The 19,030-nt window shown below is 35.8% G+C and overlaps 1 protein-coding gene across 13 annotated transcripts in view; it reads right to left on the reverse strand.

Moving 5' to 3' along the window:
* Cep170 (centrosomal protein 170) overlaps positions 1-19,030 on the reverse strand; it is an 80,770-nt gene that overhangs the window by 14,006 nt on the left and 47,734 nt on the right. For 8 of the 13 annotated variants that reach the window (XM_031390640.1, XM_031390656.1, XM_031390690.1 and 5 more), the window contains 4 exons: positions 14,988-15,137; positions 12,088-12,208; positions 8,901-10,718; positions 3,698-3,932 (listed from right to left, as the gene is read on the reverse strand). In XM_031390640.1, coding sequence (XP_031246500.1) covers positions 3,698-3,932; positions 8,901-10,718; positions 12,088-12,208; positions 14,988-15,137 — 2,324 coding nt within the window. The remainder of the gene's footprint in view (positions 1-3,697; positions 3,933-8,900; positions 10,719-12,087; positions 12,209-14,987; positions 15,138-19,030) is intronic. The other 5 variants (XM_031390679.1, XM_031390734.1, XM_031390745.1 and 2 more) reach the window with 2 other exon arrangements.

Consider the following 19,030-nt stretch of genomic DNA (forward strand, 5'->3'; position numbering starts at 1 on the left):
TTCTCTACCTGACCTTATATTGTAGGTTACATTTAAGATCAGGCATATTAAAAATATATAAAATTACCTTCAGGCTATCTATATAAGGTATATATTGAATAACTCTAGCCAGCCCAAGCATGACAAACACGATTCTTGCAGGCCTTGTCCTTCCCCACTCCTTTTGTCTTGTTAAAAACTGTTAGATTAAATTCCTAAAGCTAGCCACCAAGGTCTAGTCCTTTATTTGGTTACTTCCTCCTCCTGAGGCTGACTACCAAGGTCCAGCTACCAAAGTAATGAAGCCCAGCAACCAAGACACCCTCCTTGCCATACTTTGGCCATGGTAATTAATTTGTCCAATCAAAATTAAACATGTCATTCTGACAAAGGCAAGTCCAAGTCTTAAAGTTGATTTAATGATAACAACATATTATAAAAACTGTAAGCAGCTGGTCAGGGGTGGTGGCACATATCTGTAATATAGGCACTTGAGAAATGATACAACGAAATCATGAATTCGAGGGTATCCCCAGCTTAAGCTTGAGGCCAGCCTGGACTACATGAAACCCTAACTCAAAAACACAGACATGAGCCCTGAGCATTTACTACAAGAAAACTTGAAAAGGAAAATAAAAATACCAAAAAGCGTTATAGAAATATTCTAATAGAAATAAGGCACCTATTCAATCCAGATAATGGGTCTAAGTTCTGTGATTGCTACACTAGAGTTTCTGACTTGGTTTATAATGTTTCTTGGTCCACCTACTGGACTACAGTCTAGCATATTTCTTTCCACGAGTGCTGTTTTTAAATTCTCAGCCTACAGTCTTTCCTCCTTCTCTCATTCTCCTTCTGTTTCAAATCTGCAAGAAGAAATCCCAACAGAGTAAAATCATTTTATTTGGGGAAATATGAAATAATACTCCTTAGCAAATATCAAAAATTTACTTGCCAATTTCAAAACCTAATATACAATCCACATTTAATTCTATGTTCTTTATTACAAAATTGTTAGGGAAAAACAATCCCAATGACCTGAAGTGTAAATCAAGGGTAAAGAGTCAGCACACTGCTAGTTCTTCTATCCCGAATGGCAGAAGCTGAGATCAAATTTCATGTACTCTGTAGAAAAAAGGAATTATCTGTTTCAAAATGTACTTTAGAGCCAGGCAGTGGTGGCACACACCTTTAATCCCAGCATTTGGGAGGCAGAGGCAGGCAGATTTCTGAGTTCAAGGCCAGTCTGGTCTACAGAGTGAGTTCCAGGACAGCCAGGGCTACACAGAGAAACCCTGTCTTGAAAAATCAAAATAAATAAATAAATAAATAAATAAATAAATAAAATGTACTTTACATCAGAAAGTTTATGATTTTCACACATGTACTTAGTAATGACTCTTTTTTTATTCAATAAATTAAAAACTTACCTCCTTTAGAGATGTATGATGTAAAATACATTATTACAGACTTACAAGAAGTATGTTAGTTCAGGAAAATACTTTAAGAACTTTTTAGTACTAAGAAACCACAGAAAACTGGTATTTTTATTATGAGAATAATACAAAATTATTTGAGTTTGTACTGAAGATATGGACCCTCACTAGTTGGGATTCTTGACTACAACAATTTAGTAACATATTTTACAAAACTGATAAGAACTTAATGGTGGCCTTAAACTCTACTTGTAAGTAAATTCTCATAAAGTTTTTGGGATATACAGAAAACTTAAGTCCTAAAGAAATTCAACTATCACTATTTTTTCTGTTCTTAAAACCTGACATGTATAAGTAATTTTGTTTGTTTGTTTGTTTGTTTGAGACAGGGTTTTCTCTGTGTAGCCCTGGCTGTCCTGGAACTCACTCTGTAGACCAGGCTGGCCCTGAACTCAGAAATCTGCCTGCCTCTGCCTCCTAAGTGCTGAGATTAAAAGCATGCGCCACCACTGCCTGGCTCTAAAGTACATTGTGAAACAGATAATTCCTTTTTCTACAGAGTACATGAAATTTGATCTCAGCTTCTGCCATTCAGGATAGAAGAACTAGCTTGAATAGAGGTGGCTTGAATATGCATGGCCCATCCTGTAGCACTATTAGGAGTTGTGGCCTTGTTGGAGTAGGTGTGGCCTTGTTGGAGGAACTGTGTCACTGTGGGGGTGGGCTTTGAGAACCTCCTTCTAGCTGCCTGGAAGACAGTCTGCTGTTTGTCTTGGGAACAAGATGTAGAACTCTCAGCTCCTTCTCTAGTGCCATGCCTGACTGGACACTGCCATGTTTCCTGCCATGATGATCATGGACTGAACTTCTGGACCTGTAAGCCAGCCCCAATTAAATGTTGTCCTTTCTTAGAGTCACCCTGGTCATGGGTCTCTTCACAGCAATAGAACCCTAACTAAGACACAGACCAACAACCTTAAAAACTTTAGTAAGTTGTCTCATTAAAAACCTTTAGTTTTAGTCTCATTAAAAACCTGATCACAGACTTGAACAAAGAAAAAAAATCAACATCAAATTATGGTAAAAGTTGATGCTGCTCTGAAAGCACTGCGGACTATTGTACACACATTGTTTGTAATATTGCAAGAATAAAATCTAATGCCCTAATAAAAAACAATTAGCATATAACACAGTAAAAATGTTTAGGCAATATAAGCATTCTGAGTAAATTTTAAAAATTTAGAAATTAAAATAAAATAAATTATTTTAAATAACTTAAATATTTTATATGAATATTAATTTAAAATAAAGAAATTAAAGTTAAAAATTTTTAAATTTAAAAAAAATCTTAGAATTAAACAAAGTTCTTAGATTTTAGCTACTATGGTTCTGTTGAGTCTAAAATGTTTAACTGCAGGGTTATTAATCACATGTATAATGTGAGTTTTACTTTTTGTATGTCTTTAAAGGTAATAAGAAGCAATCATTTAATTTTCATAATAATCATGTTGACTAAGGAGGTGAACTAACTGCACTTAATAAAATTTACAAAAATGTAAGCAAAGCCAGGCAAAGTAAAGCATAACCCGCAAGCACAGTATTTAAGACCTAGAAGAAGAATCCCAAACGAATGGCCAATTTACCTTAGCTTTCATAGCAAAATTATCTCAAAAACCAAACAACAATAAAAAAGATAAAAATGTCTGTTCAAAGTTGCCAGTAACATTAGTAGTCTATTTCTTTAGATTCGATTAAAAGGAGAACAATCTGTACACTGACCAAACAACTTTTAACTATATGGAGTTAAACTAACTCTCAAAAGTCTTTCCCAGCATCTCTACTAGAAATCTTAGAAAGTGGGAAGGGAACCAAAACAAATGAATTCTGTGATGTGAACATTAAATAATTTAAATGAAAACAGAAGGAAAAGTTTGATAAAGAGTAATTCTTTTAATAAAACACTTAATTAGACCTGAGGATTTCATTTTTTAGATAATTTATAAAAAGCAGTAAACTTTTGTTATTAACCTGTAATGTTTTAAATTTTTTTAAAAACATACTTGTTTTATTTTATATGTGGGTGTTCCTGTGCACCATATATAGCAAGACCTTGTGGAGTCAGAAGAGACACTGCCTGCTCAGGAACTGGACTTACAGCCATGAGCTGTTATGTGGGTACTGGGAACAAAGCCTAGGTTTTCTTCTCCTCTGCCATTTAACTGCTGAGCACTTCTTTCCAGCCCCCAATAACCGGCAATGATGATAAAAGAACAAAAACCAACCTGGCTATCTCTTCTCGATGGGCAGTCCAATCTCGGATATAGTCTTCCTGTTCTTTAATTCGGTGCTTGAATGAAGAACTAGCAGGCATTGCTGATCCAGTACTCTGCATGCGAGTGGTTTTCAGGGCTGGAGAAGTACGTAGACGAGTATGTTTAGGGGAATTACGGTTTGATCCAAATTCATCTTCTGAGGTGGAAGCATAATCAGTAGGAAAGCGCCTCCATCTTGAATTTACTAAATTTGTTTAATTATTAAAAAAAGAGTTATTATGTTATCATTTAAAATTTTTAAATAAAAATCAAGATTTCAAAATCACGAGAGTTCACACACAGCACAATTTTCAGTAACTGACACACATACCTCACAAAAAATTCTAAGTCTACTACTCCTTAAAGATTGAAACATTATACATTGGTGAATTAAAGACAATGATTAAAAACAATCAAAAGACTGTGTTTTTCACACTGTAGCAAATAAACATTCAGATGAAAAAGTTCACTAATGACAAACAAGCTCTAGTCATAAATGCCTAACATGGGTGTTTTTCAGTTGCAAATACTTTTTGACTTGAGATATGGATGCTTTTTAAATGACAGCAAAAACACCAACAAGACAAAAATTAAAAGGGAAAAGACTTCCTCATGCCACATGGACTTTGAACACAGAGATGAAGGAAACCTCTTTTCCCAACATACATATGTGCATAATTCCTGCTCCAGAAATTATGCCTTCATGGCAGAAAAAAGACATTACCTCTGTCATTCAACATCCTGTTATGCTATGGTTGGAAAAAATCTTTTTACATGGTAAAGGAACACAACAAAGCAAGCATCTTCAATACAATTCTTTGCTGCTTAAACACCAAAAACATATGGTCAAGATAGACAATGGCGTAAAGTCTACAAAGTATGAGACTACAAAATCTCACAATCACTGACATTTAAGGCACAAGGGATAGCTCAGATTGTCATTAAGGAAAGTAGCAATTACTTTCTTACGGTTAGTAAAGACATTTACAAATGTTATTGCTAACACACTGAAAACTAGAAGACAAATTAATATAGACATTTTATTAGTTAATAGGAAAATCAAACAACATACAAGTAATTTGTAAGTTATAAACAAATAAAGAACAGAGAAGTTAATGTCTAACTCGGTAAACTTCATAAGGGCAGAAAATGTTTATTTAACAACTAATGTCTACCTAGCACTTAGATGACATTTTCTGGCTAGCCAGTGATTAAGAATAGTTCTGAGCAATGAGCTTGACCTACTCCATATAGGTAAGTAAAGCCCAGAATTTCCTCTTTTTCCACTGGAATTTCATACTTCTCCTGATACTTCTCCAAATTATACTTTCCTTGAAGTGGGCTGGTTCATAGATAAAACTGATATACATTGCCACTGAAGATGGCTTAAAGCAGAGAAATCTATGGGGGAGTATGTATAAAGCAGGGCCTGCACTCACTCACACAACTATCTGCTCTCCCGTAGTTAGGATCTAGACTAATGGGTGCAGGAAAATAGGCATATGTACAAAGCATATATATTTTTATTTTTTCTGAAGAGGGATGTGATAGTTAATATTTCATCATAAACTTCACAGGACTTCAAATCCTCATGGTAATACAACTCCGGATGTGTCTATGAGCTTGTTTCTCAAAAGGTTTAATTGAGCAGGGAAGACTGACTGAACCCAGAGCCTGGCGTTCCCCATACAGGAGGAAAACAAAGAGGAGAAAGTGAAATGAGAGGACAATAGATCACAAAAGGTTTTCAGATTTTTTACCTATCTAGATTAAATTAAAAAATTGCTTTCATTCTCTTGAATTTCCTGTTTATAAAAACATTTAATTAATATAATTAGATTGATCTTATTAAAGCACTTAATAGATCACTAAATTGAAAATTCATACTGGGGATATTTAAAATATCAATGTCTAATTTGTTGGTTGGTGAAACACTAGTTATCAATACATATTAAAATGAAAGCAAGTTTCAAGATTATTTTAATCTTGTAGGGCTTAAGAAACTTATTTGTTTAACATTATAAATTTATTTTAACACAGCAAACAGAATCATGTCTTATAATGCATATATGTATTTTTATGTTTCTTTAGAAATGAAATTATATATAAAACTTTAGTTTGACAATAAATAATATACTGTCTACTCTGCCCAAAATAAAATTTATTCTAGTTATAAAATATACAATATTTCTTTTTTGATGAAGGTCTAAACTAAGTTTACTACAAAAATACTATTATCTATTACGTCTAGAATAAAAAAGGATTTATTAATGCACAGCTGTGAATATTCCTTTTTAATGTAACAAAGCTATGTTGATCTTAAAATACAACTACCAATTTAGCAAAAAAAAAAAAAAAGAAGAAAGGATCAGAAATTATACATTTTTATTATATATCATAGGACTTAAGAGAGAAAATACAGTACAAACAAGTTTTGTTGTGTACTTAGCAGTAAGATCATTTGGGGAGACACATTTCTCTGGGATGCTTTCTATTTTCACTGTTCACGTGAAGGAAAAGTTAACACAAGCTGTATATGCCCACTGTTTAATTTCCAGTTGAACTTTGAGATTTAGAATAAGGAAAATATTTAAGGAAAAAAACCTTAAAAATATTGACAACACTTTCTAAACTATGTACTTAAAACAATGAACACCAGCTACTTTATTAGTAGTAGTGGTGCTGGCATAAAACAGGGTCTTGCTATACAGTCCAAGCCTGGAACACAGTAAGTACCCTGGCTGGCCAGAACTTACTCAAGTCCCCTTGCTTAAGCAACCCACGTTCTGGAATTAAGTGTATTCACCAATGCTGCTGCTCCTTATTTTGATAACTTAGGGTTCTTAATTTTAATTTTAAAAGAATATGGGAAAAATGAAAGTCATTAAATTCTGGGAGGCAAGAATTGCTGCCGGTGTTACTGGACATTCTGAGTCATCAGTGCTTACCACATTTAAATGAAAGGAAAAAAAAATTAACAGCTTACTCCAAAATACTACAGAATGCTTTTACGTATGTCGATATGGCCTGCATCACAGTGGTAGATAACACCAAGGACTTTGGCATTACACGGAGAACAGAAGAACTGACCAGTATGACTCTGTGTTCATTCAAGCCTTCCTTTCTTTTCTCACTCAAGATAATACAGTTATCTTAAATAAAAATGTTACAGTATCAAAGACATTCAATTGTTAAAATCAAATAAGTTTTCTAGTAATCATCCCATGTAACAACTTTTAGTCTAATCTTCACTGACATGGACTGGATAAAATAGCATTTTGATGCTTTAGTGAACAATACCAAAATTATTTCATATCTACCTTGTATATATTTCTAGTAATAACTAGCAGATACTAGTGTCTTATGGAACCTAGGATACAGTAATATTTCTTAACAGAGTAGCAACAGCTAGTAAAAGACCTTGGATTCTCATTCTGCCAAGACTTGATCAGGGCAGGTTATTTCACCTTCTGGTACCAATTCCCTAAATATCCTTTCTGGAACTGTAATTATGTAATATCCAACTACTAAGTATAAAGAATAAAAGTAACATTTAACTCAATTTTCTCTAGGGAACTTCATTAAGAAATTCAAGGTTTTATTATTTGTTTCAGATACAGAGGAGTACCAAGATCTGTATTCAAAGCAGAAATAAAAATTACTGTCTATATATAATATGAAATCTTATACTTGTTTTTCAGACTTGCTAAGTGGTTCTATTTGGACCACATCTTAAATAAGCTCCTTCCTGCTAAAGAGTAAGGACTAAAATCAGAGTACTCATGTGCTAAGAGCTAGTCAATGACCAGAGAAGAAGCCACATCATGCTCCTTGTAACACACAACTTACATCACAGCTTATGTTAGGACGGAAGGAAGCATATCTTAATGTGTCAAATGGAGGTAAGATGGTGGAACAAGTGCTGTTGCAGAGGAATTGGGAAACACAACTCAGAAGGCAGCTGCACAAAGGGACTGGACTAAGAAGGTAGAGCCCTAAGAGATAAATGAATAACAATAACTGGTAATCAACCGATTGATAATCAATCAAAGACTGACCCATGGAGACAGGTCAGAATAACAAAGAAAGTATCATTTACCCTCTGGTAAGTTTCAGTCTACATTTAGTCCTACCATAGGCTATGACTGTCATTACCACAGCCACTAACCAGCGGACACAGAACAGGAACAGATAAAAGCACCAGTGAAAAGAAGGGACAGAAAATGGGAAAAGAAGAAAAAACATTTACAAAGTACCATTGGTTTGGTTTTGAGTCATCAAGGATATATTATAAATCAAGCAAAAGTAAAATGAAGATTACACACCAATGTTCCTCCACTTTTAACTCACTTAGCTTGCTGGTAAAGAATTATAAACTTTTAAGTCTGGGGAACAGCTGGTCTACCCTTACTGCCTTTGCAGCCACACCCATACACACAACTGATTGTGAGGTAATAAGAACTTGCTTGGAGGATACACACAAATAGCCAGCTGCCTCCCAGCTGTAGTCACATATTCTCAGTGGCTTCAGCTTAAATACAGTGCAGACAAGGAAGTCAATAGCCTGCCAGTGCTTGGAGACAATGAGTAGTGATTGTACTGACAGTCAGACAATTACTCCAGTTAAACCCTATAAGAGTACATTATAAGGTAATGCTCACAATTAAAGTTCCAGTTTAATTTGACCCACATATGCTTAGTGATTGCCCCAGGAATCCACTTTCTTCCACTGAAATAAATGAAGAGAATTTTCAACAGCTCCAACTACAAATGTGTAAGTATATGAAACTTTTTAATCAGATGTTTATTTCCAAAAAGATAGAAAAAGGTATATTCTTTCTTTTCAGATTCATAAGAAATCTGAAATACCTGGTTTTAGGAGTATAACATTACTTTTAAAATAGTAACTCCTAGTATGATTCTGACAAATTCAACATTATCAAACTAAAACAAAAAGCCAAACAAACAAAAAACCTCCTAAATCTGTTCAGTTAATCTTATTTTTAAACCACTACTTTGTCTAAGACTTTCATTGAAATTTTACATTTTAATGGAGGAGATAGTAACCTTATTCTTGAATTATTTTGCTAAGACAGCTAGAAATGTAATTCTTAAATATAAAAAGCCCACATAGAGAACATACTAATGTTATTAAAAATCTAGATCCAATTACCTGAAGGTGAGCCATGAGTGGAGGTCATGCTTTTGACCTTGGAGTCGGATAGCCGAGAGATACTGTTAGCTCTAGTTCTAGGAGAAAGTTTATCTGATGGCACTAGTCTGGCTCCACTCCTAATGACAGCTTCTGCAGTGCGTGAAGATGCGCTGCTTCTTGAAATTGTTGCTTCAGAGTCACTACGGGCGGATAATGAGCCAAGTCTTGTTCTTCTAGGCTGAGCCAATAAATCAATCCTAGAGATGGTTCGCCTTCCTGTGGGTGGTTTTGATGTGGAACTTGTAGTGGACACTTCAGAAGCAACAGATGCTTTGTCAGCATCCGCAAGTTCACTGTCAGAAGCTTCACCAAGCCGGGCTCTACGCAGGAGGGAAGTCCTGGTGGGCCGCGGCCTTGGGAGAGTGGTAGATTTACTTGCTGAACCAGAGGCAACAGGAGAAGTCTTCGACTTTGTTGCTTTGCCTCCTTCCAGTTTGGAATGTATGTTGTGTTCGTCGGCTGAGGTAAGTGGAGTTCTTCCATGAGATTTGCAGGAGTATGTTTCCTGGTCAGATGACATAATGTCAGAAATAGCAGAATGAGGTACACTAGAGGTCTGGTCATCATCTGTTAAGTCTATGGAAGGCTGCCGGATTCTTCCACTGGACTGTACAAATTTGCGACCATCTGCTCTTGCACCTATATCTGTAGAGCGGCTTTTTGCCTTCTTTTCAATTTTCTCCCTGCTGCTGGACTTCGCAGCATCTTTGGATGGGGAGCTCGTGGAGCACCTGTCTTTATAGAGACTTGTGAAACTCTTCCGCTTTTGGGTGGACTTTCTTTCTGTCTCTCCAGTAACCAGACTAATTGTACTGGCTGTGTCTACATCCGATTCTGGTGAAATTGAGTTGTCTCTATTGTAACTGGGAGTATCTGGGCCTTCATCAGTTTTATTATTATCTTCACGCAGTTTAGCTTCTAGAAAAGCCATCACTGCTTCCGTGTCTTTTAGAATCAAGGTTGTGTCCATGCTAGAGTCAGTATCCAAAGAGTCACTTCTTTCTCGCAGTCTGCTTGCAGACGCCAGTGCTAAGACAGTGGGTGTAGAGGAATTCTGCTTATTGATATGGGGGATAAGTTCTATGGGGATGTTTGAACTGGGTTTGTCTATGGTGAAACTCCCTTGTCGCACTAATGACTTGGAAGATTCTTTCTTGTCTCCTTTTGAAGTCTGGCTTTTTGGAATTTCCTCAGCTTTTCTTCTCTTGCTTTCATTTTGTATTACTCTGTCTCCTTTGCTCGTAGAATGCCCTGAAATTTTTTCTCCAAGTTGGGATTCTTGCTTAGAAGAGTCCTCTCTACATTTATCTATATGGCCTAAAGCATTTTTGGAAGAAAATTTAGAAGGAGTCCACTGGGCCTGCTCCTTTTGCTCCTGTTGTTGGATTTTAGCCAATGTTTGTTTTACCAAAGAAGTTTCCTTATCCATCTCAGCCTTCTCCTTGTTAGATGAGCTTCCTGAGTGAAGGAGGGCTTTACTATCTCCACCAGTTTTAGGACTCTCACCATTGACTGTCCTGCTCATTTTACCCAGGCCTCGGTCTGCATCATGCTTCTCATTTTGGTATGCCTGGGCTTCTTTTTCCTGCAGTTCCGTGTCTTGCTTTTCTCCTATTTCTGACCTCTGTGTAACACCCTTTGCTCTGGAGCTCTCTAGTGGCTTCTCTTCATGTGGGACCTGGGGGAGAGTTCGCCTCTTCCTCTCTCCCTGACTAGCCAAGGAAGTTGCACAACTAGTACTTCTTAGGGAAACACCAGCTTCACCAGTATCTGTATCTAAAATAAAAATACCAAAGCAGAAATTCATGAGAGCAAAAGGACACACAGAAAAGGAATGTCAACTAGTTACAGTGTAAGTTCAAAAGTATCCTCAGTATAAAATGAATGCCTTCATTGTGAAAAATTTGTACTTCCTAAGTTAAAAAAAAAAAAAAAGCAAAATACTTTAGCTCTTAGCAAGGCATTAAAAAAAAAAACCAAATCCATGTAATGGTTTCTATATGCTTGGGCCAGGGAGTGGCACTATTAGGAGGTGTGGCCTTGTTGGAGTAGGTGTGTCAGTGCGGGTATGGACTTGGGAAGCGAGTATTCTGCTAGCAGATGAAGATGAAAATGTAGAACTGTCAGCTCCTCCTGCACCATGCCTGCCTGGATGTTGCCATGCTCCTACCTTGATGATAATGGACTGAACCTCTGAACCTGTAAAATGTCAGCCCCAGTTAAATGTTGTCCTTTATAAGCATTGCATTGGTCATGGTGTCTCTTCACAGCAGGATAACCCTAAGACAATCCATATCAATAAAAAATGTGAAAATAGTAACAAGTGATGGGACTTGTCAAAATTTTATAAACCAAGGGACTTTTAAACCCTAATTTTCTGGTATATTAAGTAAGGCAGCTTATTAAAATAAATGACTTCTTTCTTTTTTTCAATTTAGCAGATCACAATACAAAAGTAAATACTTTTGAGGTGATAAGACAGAGACAAAAAAAATTTGGTCATATTTAAAAGAATTTAAAAGGGGGATCATATGCAAGTCTTTAATTGTTTTGCTTTAAATGTGTAAAATTAATTATAAAACTTTTTAAGTGTAAACTAATAATTTAGAATACTATATATGTATATAGTACAAGATGACATTATTACTTATAAATGTAATAAAAAATAATTAAATCAATATCTGATACCTTAACTCATAATATAAATTCATATATATATATGGCTCATGTGCAAATTATTACCTTATGTTGATGATTATACTATAATGATAATTACATATTTTTCTAACAAATTGGCATATCAAGAAGAGTAATTTTTGAAGTTTTAAAATTGTACTTGAACAGCAAAAATTTACAATACAGGCAGAGTGCCTGAAAATGAAATACTAAATCTTAGTAGGTATCCTTTTGTTTTTGGAAAGTTCAATTTATGAACTATACCAAAGTTTTGAAGGAAAAAGGACTTGGGGTTAGGTGGCATAGCATAGCATCTTATATAATATATACAATAAGATCCTCAGTTTACTTCATTTAAGCTTAATTTACTTCTTACTATATTAAGTTTAGCTTGTTTTGTTTTTAAATATACATGACCCATTAAAAAAAAAGAGAGAAGGTAAAAATTGGAGGAGGAACAAGGAATTACCATTTTCTACAGTTGCAGACAATTCCATTAACCTTTCTTCTGGATCATGCCTTGTATGATTAGCAGCTAAACTAGCCCATTGTGAAACCCAGCGTTTGCTTCCAGATGAAGACACAGCTTCCTAAAGGAGAAAAACAGAGAGGGAGAATGCAACAACCTTGCCAATGTTGATTTTCATGAGAGAGAACTTCATTCAGTCACAGTATGTGACACAGAAGCCACGTCTCAAGCTCAGCTTCTCACGATGCATTGATTCTTCATGTCTAAAATAAAGACTCACTAGCTGCTCCGTTCAGCCAGACTTTACTATTATTATGAATGTAGTATACAATTTCCTGTGCTTCTTATACACTAACATGGTACTAGGTACAACATTTACTGGATTGCCAGAAGAGTACAGATACATGTCACAGCTTTGCAGCTAGCCCAGTGGAATGTTACTCCATTAAAAGGAAGATAATCTAAAGGGTTATTAAAGTTACCTGTTAGTTCTCTATTCTCTAAGAAATCAGACTGGCTTCAGGGTTTCAAGAATTATCAAATATACTAGGTTATATTTTAATAGATTTCAAGAAACCAAAGCCTGGGCTGAGATGGCTCAGCAGTTAAGAGCACCAGGTTGCTTTTCCAGAGGTCCTGAATTCAAATCCCAGCAACCACATGGTGGCTCACAACCATCTGTAATGGGATCTGATGCACTCTTCTGAAGACAGATGCAGTGTACTCATATAAATAAAAATAAATAAATCTTTAAAAAAAAAGAAACCAAAGCCTGATGTTTCTATGATATTTAAGATGAAAATAATGCACTCTATGAAATTTGCTATACCCAGTCTGAACCCAGACTCATCTATATTTAAATTTATCTTTAAGGCAAAAGTCTTTTGAAATGTTCTGGTGAAATGTATGTGTCCCCTAACTCAAGGACATACCCTAGCATTTGTAAGCTGAGGGTAATATAAAAAATATCTATCTCAAACTGTAATCAGAGGTGGGGCCAGATTGTGAAACCTAGTGAGGTAAAGAAAGGGAGTCTGGGGATACTTCTGTGGTAGAGCACCCGTTAGTATGCTCAAGGGCAGGTTCAATTCCCAGTACTGTAAATAACAAAGACACATCTCACCCAAAACTTAATGTTGGCAGCCAAACCAAAAATGTAAAACTACAAAAGTTCATTTTGAGCTATTTAAGATATACCTTTTTTTTTTAAAGTTACTGTGTTAATTATGACCAAGCTGATGTTAAATACTGATAAAGTAATGATTCGTGTACATAATATACTGTATGGTATCAAGAACAGATTAAATAGTCAACTGTAGAGAATGATGTATATAGACAAACTGGAAACCAAAGTTAGCTGACTTCTTGGACGCCCTTCCAAGGTCTTGCAATACCCATCTACAACTCTGAGCACCAAAGACAGTGCCAGATGACCCTGCACTATGCAAAGAGCACCCACCACAGAGTGGCTTCACTGTTATATACTTGTGGTGAGTTGTTCTCTGTTCTAATGGCCTCTTACATGATAGCTACAAAGGCAGGAACTTATTGGAACTATACGAATTTTAACTGGCATAGACTGAGGAAGAGAGAGGAGGGAATCTAAAGTAATTTACAAAAACCTTTCCCTGGATTTGTCAAAATACCAACACATTGCCTGATATCATTATTAATATCATCTGTAATGAGTAAATTAAACAGAAACTAGAATAAAACTTCCCTAAGTTTAAGAGAAATAAAGAATACTAGAAAGCCATATCTGTTCTGACAATTTTCAGAAAACAGCAAACCACAGGGGAATGATTTTAACAATATTCAGTGAGCATATAGGTCTATTTATCTGTCCCTAAAAACATATTTGTAGGAATATAAGTGAAATAGTAATGTTATATAACTTGGTTTTCTTTTATTTACATTTTATATTTATTCACCACTCACTTCCTATAACTAATTTTTTCCTTAGAGAAAACTAATCTAATGAGTAAAATGATGAATTAAGAAAAAGGCTGGGGAGATGGCTCAGTAATTAAGAGCACCCGAAAACCTGAGTTCAAATTCCCAGCACCCACATAAAAAAGCTGGTCATGACTGTGTGTGCCTGTGACATCAGCATCAACGGTAAAGGCAGTGAATGTACTTGTCCTAAACGAGTAAGGCAGGGCGTAATAGAGGAAAACATGCATGTGCTCCTCTGGCTCCCACATGCATGTGCAACACACACACATGCACGCATGCACGCACATGCACACACAGTGATCACCTCAAACCGAAAAAAAAAAAATTCAAAGTCATTTAAGGTTCAAATTCTGGCTTCACAAATGACAAGATTTAAGATACCAGCCAAGTTAATTTCTATGTACTGTATTTTCCTTATTTGTAAAGCAGCTTGAAGGCTTCCTTCCACTAGAAGTTACTGCCTGTTATCTGAACAAGTAACACTCCCAACTTATGCAAGTATTTTATACTTCCTTTTGTTACATAGACTGGAATGGAATTCTGATGTCATAGCTATGCGGCCAAGCCATCCTCAGTTGCTCTTACATCACTCTCCTTTCACTCAGGGTCCACAGTGTATCTCTCTCATGTTTCCTGCTCGGTCTTCTAACTGCAAACACATAACTCCTATATAAGCTGGGTATGTTTCTTGTTTTGTCTTATTTTGCAACTTACAAAGTGGGATATGTAGCTTATTATTTGTTTGCTAAATTGTAATTATTGCCCTCACTAGCACTGAAAGAACAATGAAAACTAGACCCTAAACCAAAATTGCTTTATGTTTTCATCCAAAAAAAAGTCCAAATTTAGTTTTTTAAGCCTTTCCCAGGGGGATATATATAAATATTAAAATAACTTCCAGATGGTGAAAACTTGTACTTTATGCTATAAAAAGAATTGCATACCTCTGAGTTATGAAACCCAGGTGTACTCAATGGCTTTCTTTCTTCCATTACTACTGCAGCAGAGTTGAGAGCCCAGTCTTTAATGAGACCTTTATGCTTTTCATTGATAATAGGCCTATTATAATCCTGATTGTCATCTACTCCAAATACCTAGAAGGAAAAATTTGTTTCAAAATGAAAATAAATGTGGGCACCAGATTAGTGTGTGAATATCAATAGCATCAAAAGCAAATAAAAAAAATCCTAAATTAGCCTCACTTAGCAGTCTTAGAAACAAGGGAAACTTGTGTAGTGACAGCATTACTCCCAGCTGGACTGGACAGGAAGCCAGCAGCTGTAGATGTGACTATCCTTTTTAATAGTTAGCAAATATTCAAAATACTATACTAGATTTGTTTAAAGGATTTATGACACTAAACATTAAAATCATGGAAAGAGTCAAGAAAATACTTGAGCACATTTTCAGCTTGTTTCTTGCTTCCATTTTTTAGAGGCATGTTAGAAAAGTAGAAACACATGCCTCTTTTTACTTGCTTTTTTACTAAAAATGGTTGCTTGCATATATAACTTGTGTTTATGCCTCTAATTTCCTAAGGTTCCAAACAAATTTCATTGTATGATTTTTCAAACAGTATAGGAACTTGTCTGAAATGCAGGTTCTTGACCTACTCACACAGATCAACTTTATCAATAAGTGACTATCAACAGCCAGCACTTTGAAAAGCTCAACCCAGAGACCAATAGGCATGTAAATTTATTTTCCCATTAGTCAGGATTGTAGTGTTAGGTACTTTCTGGCACATGAAGGAACTTGGATATTAGACCTTGCAAACAGACTGGAGAAAAAGGTTATAGTGAATTACATTTAACATTTCGTTTTACTATTCAGTTTGAACTTGTTTCAACTAACTGGATGAATGTCCCCAAATTTACTCATACACTTACTGTGCATGGGACATTGTTTATTGCAATAAGCAAAAAATCTGTAGAAATAACCTTGAGAACCTTCATTTTTTATAAGGCAATACCACTTTCAGTGGTGCCAACTCTTTTCACACTGACACATGACTTTCTCATTTACATATGGGTTGTATTCATAGCTATATTGGGACATATGTAGTGCAAAGGCTGTAGGTTAGACATGCCTGCTACACCAAGACATGGAAAAAGAGATTGATGGTCATAAGGTGATCTGATAAATTTTGAGATGTACATTAGTAAAGCAGAGACCATATCTCTAAATTCAGTGAAATGTGGAAATTTTACCACTAGATGGCTTTATTGCCTAATTTAATTTAAAGACAATTTTCCCCCAAGAATTTGGTTAGAATTATCATTGCTTTAAGTACAGGCTGCACGTTATTAACTTAAGATAAATAAAACCTTTAATATTACATAGAAACCAGGGTATAGTTGGAAATATAGTTTCTTTGCTTCGTTTTGCTAAACAACAGAGAAAATTAAGCAATTAAAGCAGTGTGGCAAAGAAGGTATACCTGTGCTCTGTGACTCTACCCTGACGCAGAAGGAAAGCAATGCTAGCTGCTGAAGTGGCTCCTGTGTGACTTTTACAAAATGGTTCACACTTCAAGTTTACTGGTTCATCTTGTTATTTTTATACTATTAGAAAAATCTAACTCAAATTTGAAGGTAAAAAAAAAACATATATAATTTCTTACATTTATCATCACTGTGGCATGCCAATTTATAGCTTCTGACTTGGAGACATTTAACTGCATCAGATGTAAGTTTGACCTCTTTCTTAAAATACATTCGCCATTGGTTTCCAACAAAGAATATGGCAGACCTCTTCAAATACGTCTAATAGAAATGACTTGGATACTACCTCGCTAACAGACTAGTATTCTGAAAAGGCACAGGTTATACCCGAGTCCTTCAGCTCTAACGGGAGCTGAAGGCAGCAGATACTGCTCCTAGCAATCCCCTATACATTCTCTTACCAGAGATGGACCTACACACGTATCTGTTAAAGAACTGTCAATTATTTCTTTCCCATACAGGGCAGGAAGAATTCCAGTGTGGCAAAAAGCTTTTAGGTTTCACATTCACAATTTAGTTAATTAATTTATTAATTATTTTTGAGCATCTCATACTGTAATCCAGACTGACCTACATACTCACCACATTCCTCCTGCCTCAGCTTCACAAGAGCTGTAATTACAGGACAAATAAGCCACCATGGCCAGCTTTTACAACATACAGATAGTCCAGTTTAATCTAGAATGCATTCATCTCCGTGAAATCTTGCGTGTGGAAACAGTGTACAGCCAGTTACACTATCTGTACACTCTGAGGCATGCACATTTTCTGTACCTGTAAAGTACACTCTGACAGGTGATCTATCTGGTAATGGTCTAGAAATTGGGATTGTTCCAGACATCAAAAATGCAAGGTTTTCCACCTTTGATTCTACATTCTGTCACTAGGAGATCTCATCCATATGTATTTTGTTATTTGATTTACCACCAGTATAGAAAGTGGCTTACCTGTTATCATTTTCATGAATACCTCAAGGTACTTGCAGTCTGTTAACCTTAAGTCCTTTATTTTCTCCCTGCCATCTACTGACCTGGTATCAATCACAATTCCAAATTTGTTCATAACAAAATCTGGCTATCTCATCTAGTCAGGACTTCTTTAGGTTGGTCTTCCCCAAGGAAAAAGGACATATAGATGTCTAATCTGTATCTTTCCTTTCTAAAATCTTCACAGAAGTTTGCTAGTTCTCCCAGGGCAGATTTAAAAGGAGCTCGTTAGGGACTGATAGATGACAGAGACGATTCGCGTGTCTAAGGAGAGGAGTGACATTCACATGCTGCCTACCACTGTGTCCTTGATCCAGGTAGTCACCATCTCTAATGTTGGAGAGAGAGGACAGTACCTTTTGTCTCACTACTGCATGTGCTACACACTACTGCACGTTCTTTGAGCACCTTTGCAATCTTTACCTCAGAATAGGTACAGATCATATTCACTGTAGAATTCCCACCTAGAGCTCAGTGGCTACTCTAAACAAACTAAACAACTGGCTACTGAGGCATGGTACTTACTAATGTAGGCAATGAGGCCAGGTACTTCAGGATGTTTAAAACTTTGTATGACTTATTTCTTCTTTACTACTAAGGTCTAATACACACACACACACACACACACACACACACACACACGAATCCAAATGAACCACACAGAGACACTTTATTATAAAACCCAAACTCCCATGAATATCAGACTATACTTTTAGGTTCCAGTCTCAATTTTAGTTGACAAAAAGAAAAACAAAAAGCAATCCTTTCAGATATTAACAGACTGGTGTATATGATACAAATGAAGCCTATGATTTTGTTTTTTACCATTAACAAGTTATTACTGTCATTATTTAAAAGACTAAACTACAATGGGCAAAGTTTCATAATTCAAAATGGCAATAGTGGGGCTGAGGACTGGTTGTACTCCATTTTAAAGCATGGGATCAAGTTTCATGGATGTTTATATCCCACCTATTAAACAAGTGCACAGATCAAAATTACACTTAGTAATATCAGATGTAGGAGATTGACTCACTGTGGCAGAAAGTAAAGCCCAGTGTAAAAGGAGGGAGAGGAGAAAACTATGTCATAATTACAATATATATTTAGACAAAATGATAATTTCATAGCAATAATACTTAATTTATTAAATCAGAAATATTTTGGACCGTGGGTATAGCTTAGTGGCAGAGCACATATCTAACATAATGAGTTTTAGCACTAAAATGTCCCAATCAACTAAACTTAGGATTCATCTCCCCATGGAAGTAAGAAAGCTAACACCAAGCTTCTGTAGGCTTACATTAAAGAACAGTGATGCACTCACATTCTAATCCTATCAAGGTGTCAAAATAAGAATAGTCAAGTCTCAGAGCTGAACATCTCTTTCCCCATGGACCAAGACCCTGTTGGGTAAGACAAACTGGGATTCTGTAAGTTAATCACTAGTACAAACTCAAGAACTATGCTGAACATAGAGTCAAATAACTTAAGATG

Source organism: Mastomys coucha, unplaced genomic scaffold (assembly GCF_008632895.1).
Source record: "Mastomys coucha isolate ucsf_1 unplaced genomic scaffold, UCSF_Mcou_1 pScaffold1, whole genome shotgun sequence".
Lineage (NCBI taxonomy): Eukaryota > Metazoa > Chordata > Mammalia > Rodentia > Muridae > Mastomys > Mastomys coucha.